The following is a 26,285-nucleotide window of genomic DNA, read 5'->3' as shown; positions in this document are numbered from 1 at the left end:
TCTACAATAGGAAGTTGGAAAATAGTCAGCAATTACCTCCATACCACGCTCTTACCTTCAATACAAGGAAGTTAACCATCGAAGAGCAACCATAATGTTAATTTGGCTGTAGTTTTTCAACAGATTTGGCTTTTGATTTGTAATCATCCATGCATGTACACAGCAAATTTGATACCATTTTTTTTTTTGGGGTTGCTAGGTAACTTTAATACCATCTCATTCCCAACACTTGTTGGAAGGCATCTCTGCTCTTGGAGAATGGAGATACACTCGTACACCTCCAGTAATAAGAAGCATTTGAACAAATAGAAGTCCATTCTCATTAGGCCACCATTCTTCCTCCTTAGGCCACCCGTAAGGAATTTGAACCAGTAGTTAATTTCCAGCAATGTTTAGCCATTTATGATGTTCATACATGCATATGCTAGAATAACGTAGAGAAAAATTTAAAAGAACCCTAGCACAGAATGGTACAGATTTTACAGTTCCCAAGACATCCTGCCATTCACCTATTTTCAATTTCTTTTTTCTGATAATCATCATTCTGTTATTTACAATAAGTGCACACTTCCAAGCACAATGTACACTCTTTAAAATCAGCTGACCATACAGACGCCTAGGCCCTAGGTTGACCAAAATTTTCAGGTGCGACACCTACACTGTTCTCCCATTAAGGAGGGACTTCTGTTCTGTATATCTAGAAGTTCGGAACCCACAAGCACAGTAGCCATACAAAACTGCTCTTCTAAGCTTTTCTTTTCTGTTGTTTAGATTGAAAGTGTCTTTTGGCTGAAAGGATGCCTAAAAGCAGACTCTAGCCTCAACTATCTTTTATAGAATGCTGAGAATCATCTATCATTTTTCTTTCTTTCTGTTGATAAAGCAATCAAACAGATTTGTTAATTTTACTTATGCACAACAGCTTATTAGCTATTAGCACTTGCAACTGCTTCCACATAGTAGTAAAGTCTCCAAAGGGTTGTATTATCCTGCAGAAACACGAAAAGAGTCTTTGAATTTTGGCCAATGAAGATTAGAGAGGTCCAACTGTATTTCACAATTATACAAAATTATAACCTCATTCTCCAAATCAATATGGATTTCATCACAAGAATGTCCTTGCAACTTCCGATGCTGGACAATTATATCTACGACACGGTCAAGATTCTTTGGTGGGAGATTTTTAATGAGTGTCCTAAGTCGCTGCTTCTCTGGCCTAGTCATTTTTCTGCAAATGAAAAGGATAATTACTTAAGATTAGGTTTTGGCAATTTAACAGAAAGTATATGCAAAATAATAAGAACTAGCAAGCTACATATTTCCGGTAACTTTACTAGATTTCTTCTCTAGAAAGATTTAATACTTTTTAACATCTCTTCTCTAGATTGCAAAATTTCACAAGGACTTTTTTAATTAAGGAAGTGCACCAAGTTCCTTAAAGATTAAAAAGACAAAAACAAGGATGAGTAAAGTCCGCAAGCACACTAAGGGTGACTAAAAATAGTTTTTCAACTTTGAAGGCAGAAAACCAGCTTATGGAGGTGACATTCACTGTTGTTAAGGTCGAAGAGAGTATGCACCGAATATTGTGACCTTTAATATTTCATGGGTTTGTACCTGTAGGGTATTTACAAATTCTACAATGATGCGGCCCCATTTACTTGTACATATATCCTATTTTCTTTCTTATTTTTCCTCACAGGCACCTTCATTGTACAAGATCATTTTCAGTTAATAATGAAGTGATGGCTTACCTATCGAAAAAAAATAAGGAACTTCGCCCTAATAACAGGTATGGTTATATTATCATTGTGGAAAAAAGAATAATTAAGAACAGTAATGAAATTAATAAATCAGCACGTCCAAACTGGAAACCACCCATTATCCAAACAAAAAGAAAAAAGAAAAAAAACCACCTCCTATTCCTAATCTAATTAATTTGGGAAATAAAACTAGAACCCTTCTTATAACATAATTCTAAAACAAATAGCTCTATTGCATGGGTCCGCCCTAATTTCCTCTGTATCGCGTACCCGTGTCGTATGGACACGGACACGGATACGGACACCTGGACACAAGCAAAACAGTACCCTAATTCTCAGATCTCGCCGTGTCCAAATTGTCGTATCCGTGTCCAAACCAGACACTCGTCCCGTACCCATGCAACACAGACAAATAGGAAAGTAAACTATAATAAATAACCATTTATAGATCTTCTCTTCATCACATAAACTTTTCTAGACAACTGGGACCTTTCCTAGTGAGAAGTTCCACATTATATTCACCTAAGAACAGAACAAAAAAAGGAATACCTGCACTTAGACATAATAACATCCAGAAATTTCTCAAGCTGCTGCTCCATATGTCCTAGCTGAAACAATTACCGGTGAATTTTTCTCAGAACGCAAATCAAATCGAATTTATCAATGTCAAAAAATATAAAAATTTATTAATTGAGATGACGGAGACTGCTAGCAACATGACTTAACCTAAGAAGGTGGAAGTTAACAACAGACTACAACCTCGAACACAGAATAAAAATGTAACCCCACAAAAATCTAGAACAAGAAATAAGCCAAAAGGCCCAATTTTCAATTTTAATTATAGTCTAGGACAACCGGGTTTTGAAACTATTGATAAGGACATTTTTTGGCTTATAACTACTAGAAAAACCATATTTCACGTTTTATTTATTAATAAAGACAGACTTGTCTTTTTTTATTTTTCACTCTTTCCAATAGGGGTGTGCAAAAAACCGCCTTATCCGACAAAATCAACCGACCCGATCTGAACCAAGTCATACGGGTCGGTTATCCATTTAGTGTCAGTTTGGATTGGGTAGTTAATTTGCAAAACCGACTACATCTGTTCAGACGTCGGTTTAAATTTGTAAAACCCGAAAAATAACCGATCCGACCGTTATGTGCTGGAAATAAAATAATAATAGATCATAGTTGCACATGTTATCTAATAAACTATAATATTGTACATATGCCAACAAAGAATAATGTACCTTAAACTCATAATCTATGTATACCAACAAACTTACTACACTTGTGCACTGTTGGATCACGTGATGTCCACTCCTTTCCAAACTCAATTTTTGACCAAAACACGAACCCAAAAAAATGAAAGCAAAGTTCCCCTTATACCCCTATCTCTACCAAATATCTAGTATGACCAAACCTTCAAAAAACCAGACTTTCAGATCTTATTCTTGTCATCAAACTTTGAACCTTCATCTCGAAAATGAAATAAAAACTCTAAAATACAAAAGCAATTGAGGCGGCACAGATTTGACACAGCTTTGTTCGGTCGGTTAAAAAAATCGGTACAGATCGGATATTGGTTAGGTAGTAACTTGGTCAGTTCGGTTTCTGATCGGTTAAATCTAAAATATCGGTTCAGTTCGGTTCATGTTATACGCAAACCGACATGGTCGGTTCGGTAGTTGGTTTTACTCCAAAACCGCCCCGAACACACCCCTACTTTCCAATGTTACCCTTCTATGCTTGGTATGCACATACCAAAGGTGATATGCACCGACACTTGTGCATACCATTTTCTTGTGATGCACACACGTTTGTGCATACCAAAGGTGGTATACACCAACATTTGTGCATACCATTTTCTTGTGCTGCTTAGTATGCACAGACGTTTGTTCATACCTGAGGTGGTATGCATCGACACTTGTGCATACTAGGGTATTATTGTCTTTTTCTGACAAGAGTCAACTATTTTCCTTAAGAGTGCTTTTGAAATGAGGGTGGTTTTTGGGTTTATTATTTCAGAATTTTGTCCTTATCAGTTTGGTCCCCAATCTGGAAATGGTTAAACTCCTAATTTTAATATGTAAAGACATATTTGAGCAACTAGAAAAAGACATTCACAAAGTAGTGGAAGGGATAAGAGAGGAGTTACAGATTGGGCATGTGCTAACCCACGATTCAAGAGACCTACCAAGACTTTATCTGTAACTGGGATACCCTTGTTACAAGGATTTGTAGTTGGATAGAGTGTATCTTCTTAGGCATTGCATAGCTCCTTGCTACGTGGCCTATTACTTGTAACATTACACTTTTATCATATTAATGAATTGATTTTCACCGATAAAGAAAATGTAAAGTACCAAATTTATTTTCTAAGGAAAATTGAAGTAAAACAGAGGTCTATGGAAAAGGTAACAACGATAAAGAAAATAGGAAATAACATGTATAAGAATATCGAGTAATAAAAGTATGCGGCATATTCAACCATACCAACTTCCTATATCCTTTCCAAATAGACTGATCACTGAAGTACCATACCAAAGGAATTCCATCAAAAGTCTCCCTTGAAGAAAATACAAAAAAGGATGGGCAACAAAATAAATACATCTGTGCCAATCTTAGCATGGTCCAAACCGATGTGCCGATTCCAGATCTAAAATCCAAACAAATGGTAATATTATGAATCACTGTATCATTTCAAAAGGGAGATGAAACAACCATTCAAGAAGTGAAACCTCCCCAATCATTTAAAACATATTCTGAGGACTAGAGTGTTATGGGATCTTATATAATCATAAATGAGAGTTTAGTTTCGAGTCTTCAATTTACTGTTTCCTTCTTTACAATTGTGTGGCATTGCAAGTTGCAAGACTTGTATATAATGATGTACAGGTTAAACTTCATTCATGTGTGTTCAAGATGGAGATGGGGGCAGATAGAGATGAATTTAAGCAGAGATGGAACATGAACACTCAAGTTAAGCAAAGTGAGTAGAAATATTGCACATGGGAAGGATCACATAATGGGGAGTTCATACTCAATTCAGATGGCATATTACAAGGAATGGAAGGAGGATGGGCAACTGTTCTACGGAATGCACAAGGAGAAGTTGACGCAGCAGCAAAAGGGAAGTCAGATTACAAGACAATAGCATTGGTAGAACTACAAGGATTGGAGCAGCAATTTCAAAGGGCATGAGGCAGATAAGAGCACAAACAGATTCAAGCAATGTGGTTACATTCATGAACAAGGGAGTCTTTCCTTGGCAAGCAAAGCATCTGATGGCAAGAATTAAAGCAATGGTAGGACAGTTGGAGGACTTCTCTATGCAACACATTTCTAGAGAAGCAAATAGATTAGCTGATGCTTTAGCATGTAATATACCTTCTGTTAGGTGCATAGAAGTAATTCCTAATTCATTTTCAGAAGATATGAAGATGTAATAGGAAAGAACTACAATTGAATGTAACCAAGTATGATTGATTAATTAATGAAAAGGGGTCGGGGACCTCTATAACAACCTTGCTTTCCTATAAAAAAAACATCCACATTCTGGTTACACTTATTGGCTGTAGCGTGAATTTTATACTTTCCAATGACACCAAAAAGAACTTTAAGTTCCAGGAAAGGTTGCACAAAGGCACAGACTCGTAAAGGATGCACGAACCTTTACTTCTAGAAGTGAAGAAAATTGTGTCAAACTTAGATTTTTTCAATCAGCAAGAATTATTATATTACCAACCAAAAGAACCACAAACTGGCATAAGCAGTAAAAAGGGGACAAAAGCAAAAGAAGTAGCCTTGTCCCAAAGAGACCCCCAAGAAAAGTTAACTATCAATACACAGAATAGTTTCTCAAAATAAAAAAGGAAAAAGAAAAAAGAAACTTCTCAACTTAAAGTAAAGCTTCAATAATATTTCCAAAACTACTACTCCACGGAAAATAAAAATTCACTTGATTTCTAGAGAAAATCATATTATTCAAAACGGTTATTGTTTTACCCAATGGTTCAATCAATCTCCCATATAATAGCCAAGAGCACAAGGCTCCAAATATGACTAGAATCGTTCGAGAAGGCACATTAGTGAACGAAGACAAGAGCTTTGAACATGTTTTCACAGACTAGGCAGGGCAAAGATACTCTAGGTGAGTCTACATCATACCACCACACATTTATGGGTATCAACATAATGGTTGTTAGCTCGACAGCTTAGGAATGAGTTAAGAATAAAAATTGAGATAAAAATCTCTGCAAACCAAAATCAAGATACAGTGCTATGGTTCCAAGCTTTCACAACAAGGATCTGGGTAAAGAAAACAAAGCTATATGATACCACACAGAGTGAACAAACCTGCAATCTTTGGACAGAGAAGCTACAGATCAAGAAACTTTTACATGGGAGATCTAGAAAATCCCAATGATAGGAGTACCCATTTACAGTAAATTACTTTTACTAAGACAGAAACTCCAGAATAGGGAGTAAAAGTATGGAAATGGATATGCACTCACCAAGTAAAGAAAAAAGACAAAAAGATGACGGATCTGAAACTTCAGAAATTGAATGTAAAATACAAGTAAAAAATTAGTATATGCTTCTACGTTCTCAATTTAGGTGTCTATGGAAAATATCATTCCCAGTTCTCAAGTCACACGAAATAAATGAAGCTTTTCATATACGTAATCCCTGAGTTTAATACAGTAGAATCCTGATTTCTAAATGTAATCTATAAGCTGCTATAGAAGATTAGATGCCCGTATTGGTACTTAATCCTGCTGTTATGTGTAAGATAAGCATGTGGAAGCGTCCCATTTTAATATATTATCAGGTATCCAGGTAATACACTACAGCTTAGATAATATGCCATAAACCTGGTCGAACATTAAGAAGTAAAACTTGAAATATTAAATAAAAGAGAAAGGATTATTTATGCTTTTTCAATTTTCATTTTTCTGATTTAATGGATTGCTGTACTTACAGTTTCATATATGATTTACTATATTACCTTCCCAAACAATTCATCAGAATATTTCTTTACGGCTTCCTTAGCGTGAGATCCACTGGCCTCTAGCAGAACTTGTAAATCCTCATCCAACTGGAAAAAAGACAAAAGGAAAACCAAAATACTTTCATAAGAACTTACTACAGAAGCTCTAAATTCAAGTGTCGTTGTTACTAGACATAACATATAACTATATAAGTAATGGACAAAATAGAAGTTTCATAGAAGAGGAATTTTGGCCAACTTGGCTCTATCTGGTGAGAAATTTGAGAAGCTGTGGTCAAGCTCCACTCACTTAGGTAACATATTTGAAACCACTTCGGTTGAAAAGTAGAACAGTCCACTATTTAGTAATCTACCCGTTTAACTGAGATTATGAAATGTCACTTGAATATAAGCTTAAAATAATTACCTCGTGTTTCAAGCTCTTCGCAACTTTATTGGAATTCAAAGGGGACATACTTTTCTTTTTGTTTCTGAGCCCACAAGCATTGCACAGAGTCTGAAAACATATACACAGATTCAAAAATAAATAAATAAATAAATAATTTAGTAAAAATAAACCCAACAAAATCCTTTAAACAAAAGCAAGATAAGTAAGAAAATCAGTATTTGCAGTAACCTTCGTTCCAGCTGGACCCCATCTCCATTGTGGGGTGTTTGTGGTCTTGCAATTCAAACAAACTCTCTCGAGACCTCGAGACTGGGTATCCTCTGATGAAGGTACACATGGGTGTTTCTTATCCATATCTTCAGACCCTGATGCCTGATACAAAACAAAATAATTCAGACATCACTTTAATCTTATGAAGTGTCTAAATACCAAATTAATCAGGAAACGATTAGGATACTGTGAGCTCACAGTGCGAATTCCAAACATTGATATAGGAATCATTTATTTAAGTGAAATATAAGCTCAACTGAAGCACATAAGAGAAAGAGAACCCAAAGGACAGAATAACAGAACAAAATTCCCCCAATAAAAACAAAGACGACTACAATAACTCCACATGACAGATTACAGACTTAATTTTTCTATTTTCTTTTTCCTTTGAAAAACGTTAGGCAAGATTTTTCTCCAGAATTTTGTTAGCTTGGGAGAGTGAGTAAACTATCTGGCAAGGTCCTTGGAGGTTGTTCCAATACGTCTTCTGTTAGGTTAAACTGAAAATTGTTTTGCTTGCCAATTGGCATATAACACTTGCATAACAAAGTACATAACCTCGCCATCCTTTAAACTAGACAACTAAAAAGGAAATACAGTTTTGCGTGAATGATAGAACTAGTGCAACGAGATCCTACAGAATGTTAATGTTATTATCACCATATCAGTGACATCACGACATTCCCCAGTCCCACCGTAGGAAAGAGAGTGGTTGACATCAAAGACAAGTGCATAAAAAAACTAGATAATCAAAAAATATTATAAACTCGTGTACTGCATCCAGAATTATTAAGTTTTGCCTACACACAGACATGGTGACATCTCTGAATCCCAACCATTAATTGATCACCTTGAAATACCACATACCAACCATGGCCATAGGCTCACATGACTGCAAACGAGTACCTAGCCCAATAGATCAATGCACAAGATAAAACCAAACAATAAACATGATTATGAGAGAAATAGCATGATATCAACTAAGTCATAGTTCAACAAGAGCTTTCTTCCAATGGATAATCAATTTCCAAGTCTAAGGTGAGACACACTTATGAGATAACCAATGAAATGAGAAAAGAATAGCTCAATAGGAATGATAAACTGAACACATGTTCCAACCCAACGTGGGTAGTAAAACTACTAACAAGAATAGAAAGACAGTTGGACTATCTATCTAGGAGCCGACTCCAACTAGACTAATCGTCCAACTATCCCTATGACTAAGCGGATCTTCGTGATTTGTCTCTTCCATTACCAATAATAACTAAAGACGGCCTTTTCAAACCGTGACAACATACATACATATATAATAGCATGTTATTAAGAGCATAACCGATGACATTAAAACACAAAAAGCATGTGACCAACCCATTAATATACATATCAACAGTCATGTTTTCAACCAAGTCTTTCGTGGATAATCATTTAAATTACACATGGGACCATACAATGCCTAATGCAACTATCGGACGCCCTAGTCGGTGTATGAATATGGAACAAAGATCAGCAAGAAACAAGAAGGATAAGTCGACAAACAACTAAATAATTAGGTCGACCTACGATTGGATCCAATGGGTGCACTACCAAAGTTGAATAGTCAGCATACAACTCATTAGTTATGCAACTTAGGGGATGATTGATGTTCAATCATAATTCTCGCACTTGGACAACATACAATCACAAATGGGTATAAAAAGGAGTTAAAGGAAGAATATATGATGTCATTTAGTGATCAAAGTACTATCTAAATAGACTATATAGGCATTATGACAATTTTACCTCCTAGGTCCCCCAACTAATCTAAAAGGCTCACTCTAAATATGTCTTAAACATGTTTATGGGGTCAAAATACTCTAATATACACATTTGCGAACCAAAAGGGGTCCTGGTTACATAATCATCAATTCAGAATTTTTTGAAATGGGTATGAACAGTAGCGATACATAATTTATTCATAAATATCTGCATGTAAAAAAGAAATTGAAATTTTTATAACACATTCATCTTTCTATCCTCGACCTACAATAAAATTTTCAAGTCAATAAGAGGTTTCTAAGGTCGTCTACAGCCCCCAAAACCAAAACTGGTAAAATAAAATCGAAATTCACATGAAACAACCCCATTCATTGAATGACAATACACATTACCCATACATTCAATCAAAATGTGCATTAAATTCAATCTAATCAAAGAAACATGAAAACCCTAGTTACCAGTTCAAATATAACCACAAATTAAGCGTGCTCTCTTCCAAAACTTACATCAAGCTGTATGTCTACACGTGAATATTAACATATATTATAATCATGTAAATAAAATAGGAGAACCATGCATGTAGTTCATAAATACATCCCAAATGAAATAGAAGATAATTCAAGTAAAAGAGACATGCCTTGTAAAAATGGAGAAGAAGATATGAATTCCAAATTCCACAATGAGTTGTAGTTGAGCAAAATGATATAAAACATCAAGTAAAATTGTCCAGCTTTGTCCTCATCCACAATAACTTGTGGTTGAGCAACAAGGGGGTGGGGTGGGGTGGGGGGGACAGCCATTAGAAGACTCTAGTGCAGCCAGATAGTCTGCAGCGCGATTACATTCTCTCTAGACATGAATGAAAAACACATTCGACATAGCCTACACCAACTTCAACTCTAAAAATAGCAAGGGTCTTCCGGATGCTATATAACTTACCGTTGTACCATTATTAAATAGAACAATAAAGACTCTCTCTACTATTTTCAAGTATTATCCTATTCTTAAGGTGAATGATGACATTACTTAAAGATTGAGGACCTATTTTTAACACATGGAAACCATCACTAAACTGAATAAATAAGAAGGGAGTTAGAATATTGATATATTTGCTTTCCATCCTTCCACTTATAACATCTTCTACCCAAAAAAAAAGGTTCAAATAAATATTGACAGAAATCTGGAAAGCCACAAGGGGTTGTTACTAGGACAAAGGAGAAAGAGGAAATCTCCTTGGATTGAAAAATTGGAGACCTCATGTAAGGAGGTGATTTATGAAAAAGAGCAGCAATCCTTATATTCTTGACTGAATAATTTCTGCTTACATAAAGGTGGATTGGCTGATCATAGATTCATAGATGGGGCATAATAGTTGCAATTATTTTTCCACATAAGATAAATCTGATGAAAACTTGAATTTAGTTTATAAGGAAAAACGCAAATATGGCTTCTCACAGACCCCGCCTTCAATGAACCCCAATAATCCCCAAAAAACAGGTGTACTTCTATATGCACATTTTTAGAACTTTAACAAATTGAACAATTTTCAATAATACACAACAAATTAACATATCATAATGAGCAAAATTAACTTTATAACTCTGCTCTAACGTATAAAATAGAGCAAAATACGAATAGAATGAAAAAAGAGCAGCATTGGTATAGTGGTCAAACCTCTTCACAAGATTGAGAGCCAAGAGCACCAGCATGTGTAGCAGCATCATTTGAAGGTGGAGATGATGATTTTTTCTGCTTCTTATAGGGAGATTGGTTAGTGTGGCATTCAGCTGAATGTAGATTATTTGCTAAATTCTGTCTGTCACTAAGATGTTTCTTTATCTTGTACATAAGTAAAACAGGATCTACCATCTGCATTCAAAATAGCATACAGTGAGATTCCTGAATAAATGAATAATCCACCACATACTGACAGGTTTTACAGATGGTCTATAAGTCTATAACATTGACATTTTGAAACAAGAAGAACCAGACGTTATAAGTAAAAAGCAATTGTCAGAAAACAACGACAATAATAAAGGCTGGTACAAAGCCAACTAAGAAAATGCAAGCTAAAATAGTTGGAACAGTACACTATAAAAGCAAAGCTCCCCCCCGCTCGTTTTTTTGACAAACAAAGATTTTCCCTTAATACTGTTTCTCATCATAGATTTCGATGAGTTGCTCAGAGCAAGACTTGGAGGAGGAATGTTTCGAGGTGGACTAAGGTGGAGGTTGGCTGGTGGTGGATGGGTCTTTGGTGTGTATATACAGACTGTTTAGTTGTTTTGCTTCCTTTCTTCTCTGGTTTTCTTTCCTTTTTCTTTGTTTCTTTTTGGTGTTAGGTCGTAGGTCTGTCTTTCAGTGCTTAGGTTGTAACTTAGGTCCTTTTGTTTGTTTGATCCTTTTGTTTGTTTGATAGGTTATACCAAAACCACTTTGGTGCTATCTATATAAATACCTCTTAACTGTGAAAAGCAACTGTTTCAATCAATGCTTCATTTGATCAATCCAACAAGAAGTTTTGGATAATCGTCACACTTCAAAACAATTTCAGGATGTATGATATAAACGTTTTGGCAGAATATTCAACAAGGAACAGTAGAATTTCGAAACAAGAAAATCCCTGAATCAATAAAGCAGGAATAAAAGAACTCTCAAAGAAATAAATTGCCGAGATAAAAGGTATATGTGTAAATCATGGGAGTATAGTATAAATGTTCCTGGGCCTCTCCACTTATCACCAATTGGTTTTAAGTTGAATGCTCATAATGTTTCAAGTATTCTCCTTTTAGTTTAGTAAATCATTCTAGATCTTCTCTAATCAATTATCAAAACTTAGTCTCTCAGAACACCAACACTCAAAATTATCTTCTTTTTTTTTATCTGTAAAAATGGATATGTATCATATATGTATGTATACAGGGATATTAGAAGGCAGTAGGATGAGATATCCTAACATTAAACAACAACGATAAAAAAAAGAAAATAAAAACAGCAAAACTAAATCTCACTAAGCATAGCCTAACAAAGATTCCCATCTGAATACAAAGTCTCCGAAAGGAGTGTCACTCCATTCCTCCCATATCTTTGACCAAAGGAAGATCAAACCTTTTATTAATACAATCACCTCAGCCACTGAGTGCGATGTATCATCGAAATACCCCTGATTCCATTCCAACCAAAGGCCCTCCAAGACCTAAAACCGAGTAAAATTCCATATTTTACATCCTCCGGGAGAATGAACCATCAAGACCCAGGACTCTAATACATCCTTCACTGAGCGGGGAACAACCCCAACCACATGTGATTGTCAAAGAAAATGACACCACACCTCTGAAGACCAAGGACAATTGATGAGGGTTTGACTAACAGACCCACCATCAGACAAGCACAAGGGACAAGAATTTACAATGACTTTCTTTCTTTTGATAAGGTTGTCTATGGCTGGGATTTTATTTAGTGCAGCATACCACATAAAAATAGACAATTGAAAGGGGATCTTCCACATCCAAATTAAAGTGCTAAGAAAATTAGTTAAGGGATTAGAACGTTGAGAATGAGGCAGACAAGAGCAAAGAACGAAATAGCAAGATTTGGAGCTGAATTTTCCATCCTTGCCAATATTCCAAAGTCGGCAATCTTAACCTCCCCAAAAGTGCAACATGACTCACAATCTCCCTATCTATCTACCATGGTATTGTGGATGCCAAAGTCCCAACCAAGATGACCACAATCAAACCACATGCAATCACTAATGGTACGATTGTTAAAGACAGAACTAGCATAGAGTATTGGGAATTATAATAGCAAAGGTCTATTCACCAACCACTTATCCTCCCAGAAATTAATCCTAGTACAATCCCCTAACTTAAAACTAATCTCACTCTGAAAATTCACGAAAACCCTCTGTATCCCTTTCCACACTCTACACCCGTAAGGAGTAGTAACCAGCTATCCCATCCCCATACCAGTTTCCCCAAATCTAGACTTAATAACTCTTCTCTACATTCTCTCTCACTCCTCCCTAAACCTCCATGACCATTTCCCATCAATGCATCCTTCTCAAACCCAAACCTGCATCTCTCTTAGGCAAACACCTTCAAGTTAACGAGATGGTATCTATGATTCTCCTTGAGTCATCCCATAAGAAGTTTCTCCCAATCCTCTCAATCTTCTTAGCCACACTCATGGGCATAAAAAGAATAGACATGTAATAAACGGATAAGCTTGAGAGAAAACTCATAATTAAATTCACATGTGCCCCTTTTGAGAGAGACCTCCCAAGCCACCCTTCTAATTTCCAACGAAAGGTCTCAATCACCGGATCCCAAATTGCCACTGATCTATTAGGAGCTGCCAAAGGCAGGCCAAGATGCCATGAAGGCAACGTCCTGGCGGTACAAGTCTGTCAATCCCATTCACGTAACCTACTCCAAACACCTTACGTTTTGCCATGTTAGCTTTCAGCCCAGAAACCATGAAGGATCCTGAGCTGTGATAACTCTCTACCCAAAAAGACCACAATATCATCCGCATAGTGCGAATGCGAAACAGGCACACGATCCCGACTGACCCAAAAACCCTCGATAACGCCAAACTCATTGGCTGTACTAAACATCTTACCAACACCTCCACTGGGAAAGGAGATCCCGCTTCTAATGCCTATGGAGCTTCTAAATTAAGATTGAAAACGAGATAGTAGACACACAAGTCCTAATCCACCTGCGCCACTTCCACCCAAAGGCCATTCGACTCATCACATAATAATGTAGATTTTACTGGCGGAAGCTTCAGCTTAACAATCTACACTTGAATTAATCAAACAAAAGGCAACTCTTTTATTGAATTTTACAACTCATAAACTTTAACACTGAGGAACCCTAATTCCAAGCCCTTATATTTATACTAAACCTAGAAACCATAAACCAATAGTAACATGACATGTGTCACAACAAACTCAAACAAAACAGAGAAGGTCCACATAAGCAACCTATGGGCTTGGGCTTGAACAAGGGGTGCACGCCTTTAATATTAGAAGGGAACAAGGGCGCACGCTAGAGGTGTGCAAAAATCCGCTCTATCTGACAAAACCGACCCGACCCGACCCGACCCGAACAGTGCCATATGGGTCAGTTATCTATTTAGATCTGTTCGGATCGGTTCCAAATATGCTAAAACCGACTAGGTCGGTTCGGTGCTCGGTTTAGAATTGTGATAACCGAAAATAACCGACCCGACCCCACTATATACTAATATATTATAATATATATATTTAATTGCGGCTATTTACACATATATCCCCATATGTTTAATACATAAAATAAAATGTGAAGGATAAATTGGACATTTAAGTATTCAACACTTAAAATCTTGCATTCATTAGTCAAAGATATCGGCTGGAAGTAGTTAATGTAAAAGTATTCCTTTATAAACAAACCAAAAATAATAGAAGTTAGTGTTTTTAGGGCACAACCGCCACCTAAACCAAAACTAAATGCAAGAAGCTAATGTTGCTAGGGCACAGCCGCCACCCCCACCAGTCTTCATATCATCATTTTCTCCATTTCCCACCAGCAATCCTCCATAACTTTAATACTTTTTAGTTTTCCATTCCATTTTTTCTTTTGGCTTAATTCTCAACACGTGGGATGGGGAGGGGCTTCTCATATGGGAAAAAATGGTGCAATCTTTTTAGTTGGACTATCGTGTTGACATTCCGGTGGAGCAAAGACGAGTTGATCAATCATTGTCCTTTTACTGGATATAAAGATCAATTTTGATTTCGTGGAGAGTCTGGAGACGAACAATTTATGTTGAAACAGTTGGTTTGGGTCGGGTATCGGTTATGTTAGAAATTGGTCAGGTCAGTTTTGGGCTGTGCAGTTAAATCGCTACTCGGTCGCTTAGCGAGTAGGTGTAATCGGTCGGGGATTAATCGGACGATTTTTCATAACACTATATTTCTTTACAAATAATTATTAAATATATTTAACATTGAAATACCAACATAATGAAGCCAATTAAGAACCCAATCAATCAATAAACAATTAAAACACTCAATTAATTAAAATAAATATGATTAAAGTGTAGAACTTTACAAAATCGAGAGTTGGTCGAATCAGCGAAATGTCAATGTTTAACATTGAAATAGTTGAAATAGTGAACACAATTACTCGGCTAATCGGGCCTAATCGGCCGAGTACTCGGGGAGTTTTTGAGCCTGATTGTGATCGGGGATTAAATTGTTAGTCGGGTCGGCTAAGCAGTGGGCCGATTACTCGGCGAGTACTCAACGATTTAACAGCCCAGATTTTGGGTCGGGTAGGTCTAAAGTGTCGATTCGGTTCGGTTACCGGAGCACATAAACCGACAGGGCCGATTTGGTGGTCGGTTTCAACCCAAACCCGACCCGTGCACACCCCTAGCGCACACCCTTGACTTCAAAGCAACAACTTCATGTTCTACATCACATAATCGTAATTCTTCATCAAATCAATCCTACTAGGAATACCGCTGGAAATCCTATCCTCAATCGCTTCATTCGCAGTGAGAACACCATCCTAAATGTGTCGACCATCAATAAAAAACCATTGTTCCTCCGCAATAAAATTCATAATCACTCCTTTAAGACTCATCAAGCAAACCTCAGAAATAATTTTATATGCACTACCAACCAAGCAAACTAATCGGCTTTAGGTTACTAATGTCCTTTGCCTCATTCTTTTTAGAAATGAGTTTGATGCAAGTTGTTCAGGCGATTGGCAAAAAATGAAGTCTCCAAAAATTCTTGAAAACTTTCTCTAACATCCTTCCTCACAATCTCCCAACATCTTTTGTAAACCATCTGGGCTCAGTGAGTTATTATTACCAAGAGTAAAAATGGCTCACCAAACCTCCTCCTCTAGGTCAACACTGACCTCACTTGAGATACTACCCCAATTGAGATACTAGCAAAAGGGAGATCTTGAACTACGGGTTGACAAACTCCTGGCTTGGTGTATAGCCTATAGTAAAAAGAAACCACCTCCTCTCTCAAACGAACCTCACCAAAGATGACCTTTCCAATCCTAAGGCTATCTAGAAAGTTCTCTCTATTTCTAGCTCTTGCTCTTTGGTGAAAATATTTGGTATTAGAATGACCCTCTTCGTGAAAATACTTGGTATTAGAACGCTCAAAATTATCAAAAACTAAAAATTCTCACAAACATAACTCCGAACGTTTAAACAAACAAATTGAAACTGAACTGAACCATAAGTTTATATATTTACTCTTATTTACAAATTTAATTAATGCTAGTGTCATGCATTAACATTTATGTCTAACATAGGCAATACAACTTGAATTGGACAGTGTCCTCCTTTATATAATGGTTCATCTTGGTTTTGCTCTTTCTTTTTGTAGATGTGCGATTAAATTTTCAACTAAAGTAGTGTTGAAACCCCCTCTCTACACACTACTTGTTTATGTTGGTGAGTTGGTCTAAAAAACTGTGAGGTAATTAAACACAATCCAAGATAATATATAACATAAACTCAATCATACATTTCATTACTTTCCTTGATTCAAACCAAAACCCTATGGTGTACACTTTATCCATACCCATTATCCCATGAATACTCCAATCTAAACCATGTGAATCAAGTTAAAACCCAACACATTTCATGTTGGACTAAAAAAATATGAAGTAGTTAAACTCAATCTAAGATGGTATATATCATAAACTTAATCACACATTTCATTACTTTCATAGATACAAACCAAAACCCCATATTATGCATACCCATTACCCAACTTTGATCCCATGAATACGCCATTCTAAACAACATAAATTAAGTTAGAACCCGACACATTCCATCATGTTGGACTAAAGAACTATGAACTAGCTAAACTCAATCAAAAATGGTATATATATAATTATATATCATAAACTTAGTCACACATTTCATTACTTTCATAGAGTCAAACCACAGCCACCTAGTTTACACTCTACGCTACCCAAATACCCAATGAAAATCTTACACATACCCACTTGAACACCAACTTAGATAGTTACATTCTATGAATACCCCAATCTAAACCATATGAATTGAGTTAAACCTAATAATTTTCATTGGTTTCATTGATCCAAACCAAAGCAATGCAATGTAAACTATATTGACTACCTAAAAAGTGGAGTGAGAAGTGTTAAGAAAGAAGATGAAATTGCTTAAGTTAATGATGATGTTGCAAAAAGAAGAAAGATGGAATAGATTTCATTTCAGAAATAGCTTTCTTTTTTTTAGTCCCAAATAGCTAAAGAAATCACAACTTGTTACAAAGAACTCCATAACTACCAAGCTTGAGTTGTGTTCCCAAACCCAAAGATATTGGGCCTATTAAGATCCCTTTCAAATGGACCTTTAAGATTTGGGCCAAGTGCTCACAATAATTTAGATACGGTTTTTGGTTTAGAACCGAACTGAACCAATTTTTAACTGTTTGGTTTAAACTGGTTCTACTGGAGTACTGGTTCAGTTTCGGATTCGGTTTTGATTTTTGAAAACCAATTTGTTTGGTTCGGTCCATGATTTGAGGTAAAACCGGACCGAACCGAACCATGAACACCCCTAATCCCGACTAGGAAACAAACTCTTATTAGGAAACAAGAAAAGATATATAATAAAATATATAAAGAAAGCCAAGCACGCATCAATGCACTTTGTCCATTCAGTGTTTTGTCATCAACTTAGTGACCTGTATAGGCAAGTGAAGTCCCAATAAGAGTTGGGCCTACGAACTTGTTAAGAGCATCACTCTAGGCCCCACCTAAGGCTACAAGGCCCATCTGAGGGCCCTAGTTGCCAAACAATAAGCTGGAGAGAGAGTCACTTGAAGTTCGTTCACTTAACTTCTCATCCGGACATCTCTCTACACCATTTCTCTACCCTTTTATGTCTAAACTAGAATTGAAGAGATTTTACATTTTACGGCTTTGACGAAATTGCGTCTAGGTTTGTAACATCTTCTCTCCCCACAGCCCAATATATTTCTAGTGAGTCACTCAAAAAAAACAAGGTTCATACAACTCCCCAGAGTCGAAGTAGAGATCTGCATAACTGCAAGACCCAAGGAAGAGCAGGCTCCACATAATTCAGTAGTCTCTCGTCTGAGAACCTGGTGCAATCAATCTCGTTTCAAGCTGTCCAACTTGATGAGTATATCTTCATTTCTGGAATTTGATGACGTTATCACTTCCAACTTATCAGATGTATTACGTAGCTCAGGACTTATGTTTATGATAAGAGTAGATGATGGATGCATGGTCCAACGAAAATAAAAATTACTTTACATTATTGTAAAATTGTCTTTGTTCATAACTAGGCTCTAAGCTCAACCCGTCCCTAGTCATCTCCTAGGCTCAACCAAGGCCCCTAGTCATTGCCTAGGGTGTGACTAGATAGGTAACTTCTGTTGCGTAACAACTTAGATCGTGACGAGTTTATTTTGTTCTATTTCAATCATTAGTGACCAACTTTTATCAAAGGTATAAAACCCCTGCACAGTTTATATAGCTTTACTTCCAGACTTCCCAAATATAGGTTTTGAAGAGCATGCATCAAAAAATATGTACCTCTAAAAAGAAAGGAGGAGAACCTGACTATACCTCATCAACTTCCTGACGAAACACAGGTACACTCTGCTTTAAAGACACCTTCAACCTCTCTTTCCTGAAAACAGAAATGTGCTCTCCTACGCCATTAGCGAATAAAGTTCTGCAACCACTAAGGTTGAGAGCTTCTTTACTGTTGCAATTGTTTTCAGCAGAGTCATAATCATTAACATTAGCAGTTATTCTAGCAAATGGCCTAGAAGTTTTGGGAGAGAGGGAACAACTAAAATCCTCCTCTTGTGAGAACAATTCATCAATTTCACGTAAATAATAGGCAAAGTAATTAGGTCCGATCTGTTCCGTTTCAGAATGAGGTAGTGAAGACCTTGAATCTTCTGGCATCAAAGAGGAAGACTCTACAACTGCATGAACAACATACAACTAACTGATCAAGTCCAAAATGATTATTTTGGAATATGTAACAAACTGGTTGAGTGAAGGCAGAATAAATTTACTAAAGTACTAAATACTGATTAGTGAACAGTTAATAGAAATGAATTATACTGAAATTTTCTATAGGTTGTTTGTGTTATTCCATTAGAACAGCCTGCATTTTACCTCATTACTGACTAACACAATAAAAGTAGTAAGAGTAAATAGAAAAATAAAAACCCTATCAAATAGAGAGTTCTTGAATCTTGATGTGTCATATGAACCTTCATGGACCCTTCTACATGGGTTTCGATTTCCTTAATTGGAACTTAAGGTCCTTCTTTTGACCAACTAGTTTTTTCATTAATTTTTTTTAAACGAAAAAACGTAATATATTGATATAACTGCAAGCACATCAGCACCAAGTGTAGCCAAAGGCTACAAAAAGGACCAGCACCCAATACCTGTGTACACCCAAGCTCCACAACATAATGAAGTCAAAGTCTAACATCAGTACACCCTCTTAATCTTCTATCCTTTCCTCCACCACTACTTCCAATGAACCCGCCCAAACCCCAAACCCTAATCAATGTATTAAAACGCACGACTAGGCTCATTACATCAATTGCTTAGGCTTTAATCCAAACTGTCACACCATTAACCTAGGGGCTATAAGTGTCGCCTCAGCTCGTTCTAGACACTGGAAACATCCACAGCGCATGCACCTTTAACTAAATAGACCTTAAAACCTCACACTTTCAACACTCCCAATCCCCAATCCCCATTAATCCTCTTGAAAATGCATGATAGTATTGACCTTTAACTATATAGACCTTAAAACCTCACACTCCTTCAACACTCATCATGAATCCCCGTTTGAAAACTTCTAAGTGCACCCAAACTATCCATAAAATTATTAAATTAACAATTCCTAAACCCATCATTCCTCCCGAAATGCATGATAATATTGGGTTTTCCTTTTTTCAAAAGGTTGTTTGTCAGAAGACGGAGCCCATAAGGTATATTTGGTGCATTGAAAATCTGTAGTTTCAAGTTATGGATTCTAAATATTCACAATGATGTCGCTTCATTAGTGTAAGCAAAAAATAAATTACTAACACTGAGTAAAAAAATACACTATATCGAATAAAAGGAACTCTCACAAACCGTAAAACCACAATTTGAATCTTTTTCCTCTCAAAGTAAAAGTAAAAGGCTTATTACAACACTGGCTTTATGCCTTGTTCCTAAGGTTGGTTTAATCATTAGCAATGTTTTAAAAAATCCTAGGTGTATGAAAGTGGGAGAACGCCAAGCGGCTAGCGTCGAGGCCTTCTAGGCGGCGCCTAGACGAGCTAGGCGCTAGGCAGGTTTTTTTTCCCCTAATATACATATTATTAGCTATAGTCAAACACCCAATACTTATCAAACTTTACATGTTTAAAATAATTCACGTATTAAATGTTTTCAATGATACAAATATTAAACACAAATAAAAAGCACTTCTAAAAAAGGCAAAAGAGTTGAAGAAGATGGCAAGGGAATTGCTCGAGTTGAACAAAGAGAAGAGAGGACTGGAGAATAAGATCAATTTTGAGAGGGATGAAGTAAACATACTCTCATTTGATCTTTTAACAACTCGTAAACGGTTTCTTTTCTTTTAAGTTTGATAGGACTTTAGTCTTTTAAACCCATATTCAAATCTTAAGCCTTCTTGGGCCATTTCTTGTGAACAGTTAACCATGTTTCAAGAGGGAAAAAAAAGAGCTTATTAGACTGCCTAAGCCCACCTAGCTCGACTAATCGTCCGTCTAGACCCACCTAATCGGCCCACTGTTTTGTGAACCGACTTTAGGCCTAGGTGAGAAGGTTGGGCATGCCCAAAAGGCTGCCTAAGCAATTTTTTAGAACATTGCTCATTAGTCAAGTAATCAATCTCACAAAAGGAAATTACTTACTTTTCTTCCTAAAAAACTTGCTGAAAAAAAAAAAAAAAAATTAGAAACAGCAAAGTAGCCAAAAACGTATTTCAATTGGGGAGCACACTTCGTGATGAGTCATCCTTAGCATCACAACTTGTCTGACATCTAAATGACCAATGATGACTGCAAAATTCTCAGAATTAATACATACATTGTTATGCGACAAAGAGCTGTTGAACCAGTATTCTAAAAAGTGTTGGACAGTAGTCGTCAGCAGAAGAGCACCTATCCCTTATATGTATATATATGGGGAAGGATACCTATCCATCCCAAGTAGACACCCAGACCCAAAAATGAACTTCCACAAGAAATGAAAATCTCATTTTCTGTGGATATGGTCTCCCCAGCATATAGATTGTCCACACAAAATCAGATCATTTGAATATTTCTACCCTAATAAAAAAGTGTTGCAAAACTGGAAACCTATATATATATATAATGTGATAAATCCTAAAACTTGATCGTATCTTTTGACAAGGTCAACCATCCCAACCAAATGAGACCCGAGATGACCAACCTCCTTCCTTGCCCATCCACTATTAGATCACCAAAAGGGAGTCACCCACCCACCCCCCATTAGAGGTCTAAAGCCAAAGATTAGCCTTGATGGTGTGGATTGTTGTTTTTACAGTTACCACTTATCTTTGAAGATTACATCATTTTTCATCCTCCACGTAGCCATCGGGTCACATATGGAACCAAAGGCCACATTCATTTAAATCCTTGCATAAAAGTGTATAGTTCCTTGGCCGTTCCACTAATAATCAACTGGTTGGGAGTTGGAAGCTTTAAGACTTAACATGGTATCAAAGCACGCTATTGTATTTGGCTAAAAAAGGACTGCTTATTTCATGTCCCCAAACTATCTACATGTTGAGCTCAAACAACACCACACATGAGGTGGTGTGGTGAGATGTTTAGTATAAGCCCACATGGGACATATAAAGCAATCCTAATGTGATTTTATTCGCAGAAGTTTCAATCAATTAACAAACACCATTAAAATAACCCAAAACAAACCTAAAACCTAGGTTTAGACTCTTACAAACATAAAACGCATAAAAATACTACTTTTACTTCATAAACTCATAATCAAAATAACCTAATCACAAAGAGGCTACAAGCCTTATTTTGGTAACTCCTAAATAGTTTCCCTAAACCCTAATTCTTTTCTAAATAAGGAGATTAAAATAAGAATAAAATAGAAAGTGGCTAAGGGTTCTAAGATCCTATATACATAAATCAATAATAGTATATAATTTGTGAGGGGTGGAGGGAGGGGCCTCCCCCCATTCATAACCAATTGGTTTTGAATTAGATTAGGGCAGGAAACGGGTCGGGTTAGGGGCGCATATGGCCATAACCGAATCCAAACCCGGAAAAATTCATAATAGCTGAATCCCAACCCTATAATCCAAAAAACTGGTGTATTACAAAAAATCTACTTTTTAATTTTGCTTTGATTGAAAGGCTGGTATTGTAACTTTTAGATCTTGTTTAAATGATGGATTTTGTTTAATGAAATGGCCTAAAAATCTTGAAATTACTTGAGTATTCGTATTTATCTCATATAGTTAATCGGATAATTTGTTATTTTTCTATTATCCGAACCCGACCGGGTGAAGAAGTTGTAACCCGAACCCGGCCCGAATAATAGACTTGAACAGTTTTCTTAACCTGTACCTGACCCGAATGGGATTTGGTCAGGTCGGGTCGGATTTCGGGTCAACCTGACGATATTCCCTGCCCTAAGTTGGATGTTTCGAATCACTTCCAATTGAAACACAAACATGGTTGTGAAAGTCTATAAGGCGCCTCCAAATCTCTCTTTATATCCTTATATCCTAATAAGACTCTCATATAGCCAAAAGCCTAAGCTTTGAGTTGAAGTGTGCTTTTGATTTCAAAAATATTTTAGAATGATAAAGTTTTGGAAAGAAAATGCATATATATACATAGGAACATGATCAATACACAACATAAACAACAATTTATATAATATAATGGTTTCCATCTCTCTTTACCTATGAAGTGAACACCGTCACACGACACGGACACAGACACAGGCACGACATCATTTCAAAAAAATTGGACATAGATATGTTATGGACATGCTAAAGAAAATAAAAATAAAAATAATATATATATATATATATAGGTATAGGTATCTATTGTGAGAAGATCATATCTACAAAAAATAGGGTCTTAATTCAATTTGTAAGTCGATGGAGTGGCTCTAATGAGGAAGCGACTCTCTAGCCACTCCCAAAATGTACAAAGCCATATCTCACCCTACCAGTCCCCACCATAAATAACATACCCACCAAATTTCAGCTCATTCAAATATGTCTAACCTAATCAAATATTATTAAAAAATTGAAAAATTCTAGACTGTTAGATAAACGTTTAAAATTGAACATTAATTTTTGCAAGGTTAGACAAATCCATATATAATGAAATTTTGTAGGCTTGTTATCCATTGTGAGAAGATCATATCCACAAAAAATATGGTCTTAATTCAATTTGTAAGTGGATGGAGTGACTCTAATAGGAGTGGCTCTATCCCTCCCCATAATTGAAATTTAATATTCTCCACCAAATTTAAATCAAAATATAAATACTAGTTTTGAACATGTCCAACTCTAAGAGATTAAACAACAACATACATGTCTAAAAAAACAAACTAATACTAACGAAAACAGGGTGCCGACTAGCAAAGTCGGTAAAATTTTTGGGTGATGATATCAGAGGTCTAGAGTTCGAACCCGCCAGCATCAAAGAGTTATTGATCTTATTTAAAACAAACTTACCAATAAAAAAAAAAATACTAACGAAAGAAATAACATTTACAGAAGATTCATAACAAACATATATAAAAAAGACTTGACAATCATCAAGTGCAGTAGTGCATTGTCTCTTTTTTCTTATTTCAAGAGTGAAATAAAATCCCTACCAAGTCATGTCTTCTTTAAAGTATTTTAATCACTTTAAAAAAAAATAAGAATAAAATGTAAAAATGTCCCCAATGTGTGGAGTGTTGGAAATTCTAAAAACTAACTAATAATCCCACACTCCAAATCGAGTATCAGACGCGTGTGTTGGTGTCGGGATACATGTCCAATGCGGATATGTTGCTCCCACAATGGATAGAATCTCACAAAAACTCAGCTCAATCATAAAAGTGATAATGATGGTGGTGGTGGTACGATTAGTAAGAATTATTAATAAGGATGACGATGACAATAATAGTGTTGATCTTAATATTGAGAATGATGATATGAAAAAAGATTAAAATAATAATAATAATGAGTGATGACAGATAAATATGTAGTGCGTTTGACTTCTAAATCATTTGTTTGATTTATTTATTTTATTAATAAATATATTTTTTGATAGTTGGTTCTAACGAGTTTGTATTTAAGTGAATAAAATTTGTCATTTAGAAAAAACTTCCAGTGTAGTTTGTTGCCCACATCTATCCTAATCATTTGTAAAACTCGTTATTATTATCAATAAAATTTTCATTTAAAAAAAAAAATCACTAATAATAATAATAATAACAAGAAAAACACCAATCCAACAAACAAAGATTCTTCTAAAATCTAAAGCACATATCAAAAGTAAAAATAAAAAATAAATATATACCTTTAGCCATGGATCTAAAAAAGGTGACCCAATAAGTTTTTCTTCTCTCTCCCCCAAATTCCCTAATTGCACTAAAGTGCAAACTGAAACCCAACTAGTGCCCTAATCTCAACTTTTATAAAGATTAGAAAAGTGAAGTGACTGAAATGCCCTCACTGAAAATATCTACCAAATCAAAACAAACAAATGGAAAGAAGAGCAGCCAAAAAAAGAATGCAAAATCTAGAGTACAACTGTTTTGTTACAACTTTACCCCCAATGGCCCCACGACTCGAGAGAAAAGAATAGTAGAAGATGGGAAACGAAGAAGAAAAAGAAAAAAGGGAGAAGAAGAAGAAGAAGAATGGGATATACCGTACCTGAAAATCATCTTCTTCACTTCACGGGCTTCTTTGTTATCTTCATTATAGAATTGAATACTGTATTGCTTATGAATCCATTATATAATCCTTTTAATTGGTACTTTGGGGAAAGAAAACTTTGGTAATTGATTTTGAATATTTGGTTATGATTGGATTGAAAATCTGTTGTATGTGAGGAAAAGCGAATTGGTGGAGCCTCAACCAATTTATCTCATTTGAGAAAGTGGATTATAATCCGGTTTTTTGTTTTTTAAACGATTTGAGTTGAGTCCGAGATTTTGCGTACCACGATTAATAATATCTTTTGCAACCGGCGGAGGACAATTGTGCCAAAAGTTACCGCTGTTCGTACTAATGTTTTTGTGCTGTTTATTACCTGACTGGTACGCCACCGATTTTTCTAAGGTTTAGCATAAAGAGTCCATCAATAATTATAAAAATCAAAATTATATTTGACGGTTTTTCGTGAGTGGTCACTATTTATTTTGCAAATAAATAAATTGTGGATAATAAATAGGACGGAGGTGGGTTACAAATTTACGATACTACACGGATGTATAATAATGAAATAGGAATGAATTGTTTACGATTGTGTTTGGGGAGGTATTACTAAATAATAATGAAAAACATGATAAAAAATGGAGGCTCTAAAAAAATATATATATATATATATTATTACAAGTGTGTCATTGGTTTCAAAAAATCTAAAAAAAAAACAATTATTACAAGTATACTATTAGTCTCCAAATAATTGAATTCAAAACCCCAAACTTAAACGATCCGGCCAACGTTTTGGACTAAGTCCCAACGACTTGGCAAAAATTTAACTTAAACCAACTTGACCCGGCCAGTCATTTACTAAGTCCCAAACGACACCGTTTGGGACTTAGTCTAAACGACCCGGCCACACCGGTCAAGAGCCCAAAAAACAAAACTTTAAATTCTTTTCAAAGTTCAAATCCCAAACGACATGGCCACACCGTCTGGACTGAGTCCAAAACGATGTGACCATGTCGTTTGGGATTTGGACTTAGAAAAAAAATGGTCACACCATTTGGACTTAGAAAAATCCCCAACGATATGA

General features: G+C 36.0%; 1 protein-coding gene across 5 annotated transcripts; it reads right to left on the bottom strand.

Annotated features, from left to right (window-relative positions):
- Nucleotides 1–477: 477 nt before the first annotated feature.
- Nucleotides 478–25,651, bottom strand: LOC147494042 (uncharacterized). Of its 5 annotated transcripts, none has more exons than XM_086566217.1 (9): nt 25,199–25,651; nt 18,835–19,202; nt 10,865–11,059; nt 7,394–7,537; nt 7,184–7,273; nt 6,775–6,864; nt 2,313–2,371; nt 1,078–1,228; nt 478–989 (listed from the first exon to the last, which is right to left on the bottom strand). In XM_086566217.1, exons 2-9 carry the CDS (start codon nt 19,180–19,182, stop codon nt 927–929), a joined length of 1,140 nt encoding a protein of 379 aa, XP_086422343.1. In that variant the 5' UTR covers nt 19,183–19,202; nt 25,199–25,651; the 3' UTR covers nt 478–926. The 5 variants fall into 5 exon arrangements, with proteins under 5 accessions (XP_086422343.1, XP_086422347.1, XP_086422342.1 ...); XM_086566221.1 differs by having other exon boundaries at nt 18,835–18,973; nt 25,199–25,630; XM_086566216.1 differs by lacking the exon at nt 25,199–25,651 and adding an exon at nt 24,840–25,019.
- Between the last annotated feature and the right edge of the window lie 634 nt (nt 25,652–26,285).

Source organism: Coptis chinensis, chromosome 6, assembly GCF_015680905.1.
Source record: "Coptis chinensis isolate HL-2020 chromosome 6, ASM1568090v1, whole genome shotgun sequence".
NCBI classification, from domain to species: domain Eukaryota; kingdom Viridiplantae; phylum Streptophyta; class Magnoliopsida; order Ranunculales; family Ranunculaceae; genus Coptis; species Coptis chinensis.
This window is presented reverse-complemented; position numbering and strand designations above follow the sequence as displayed.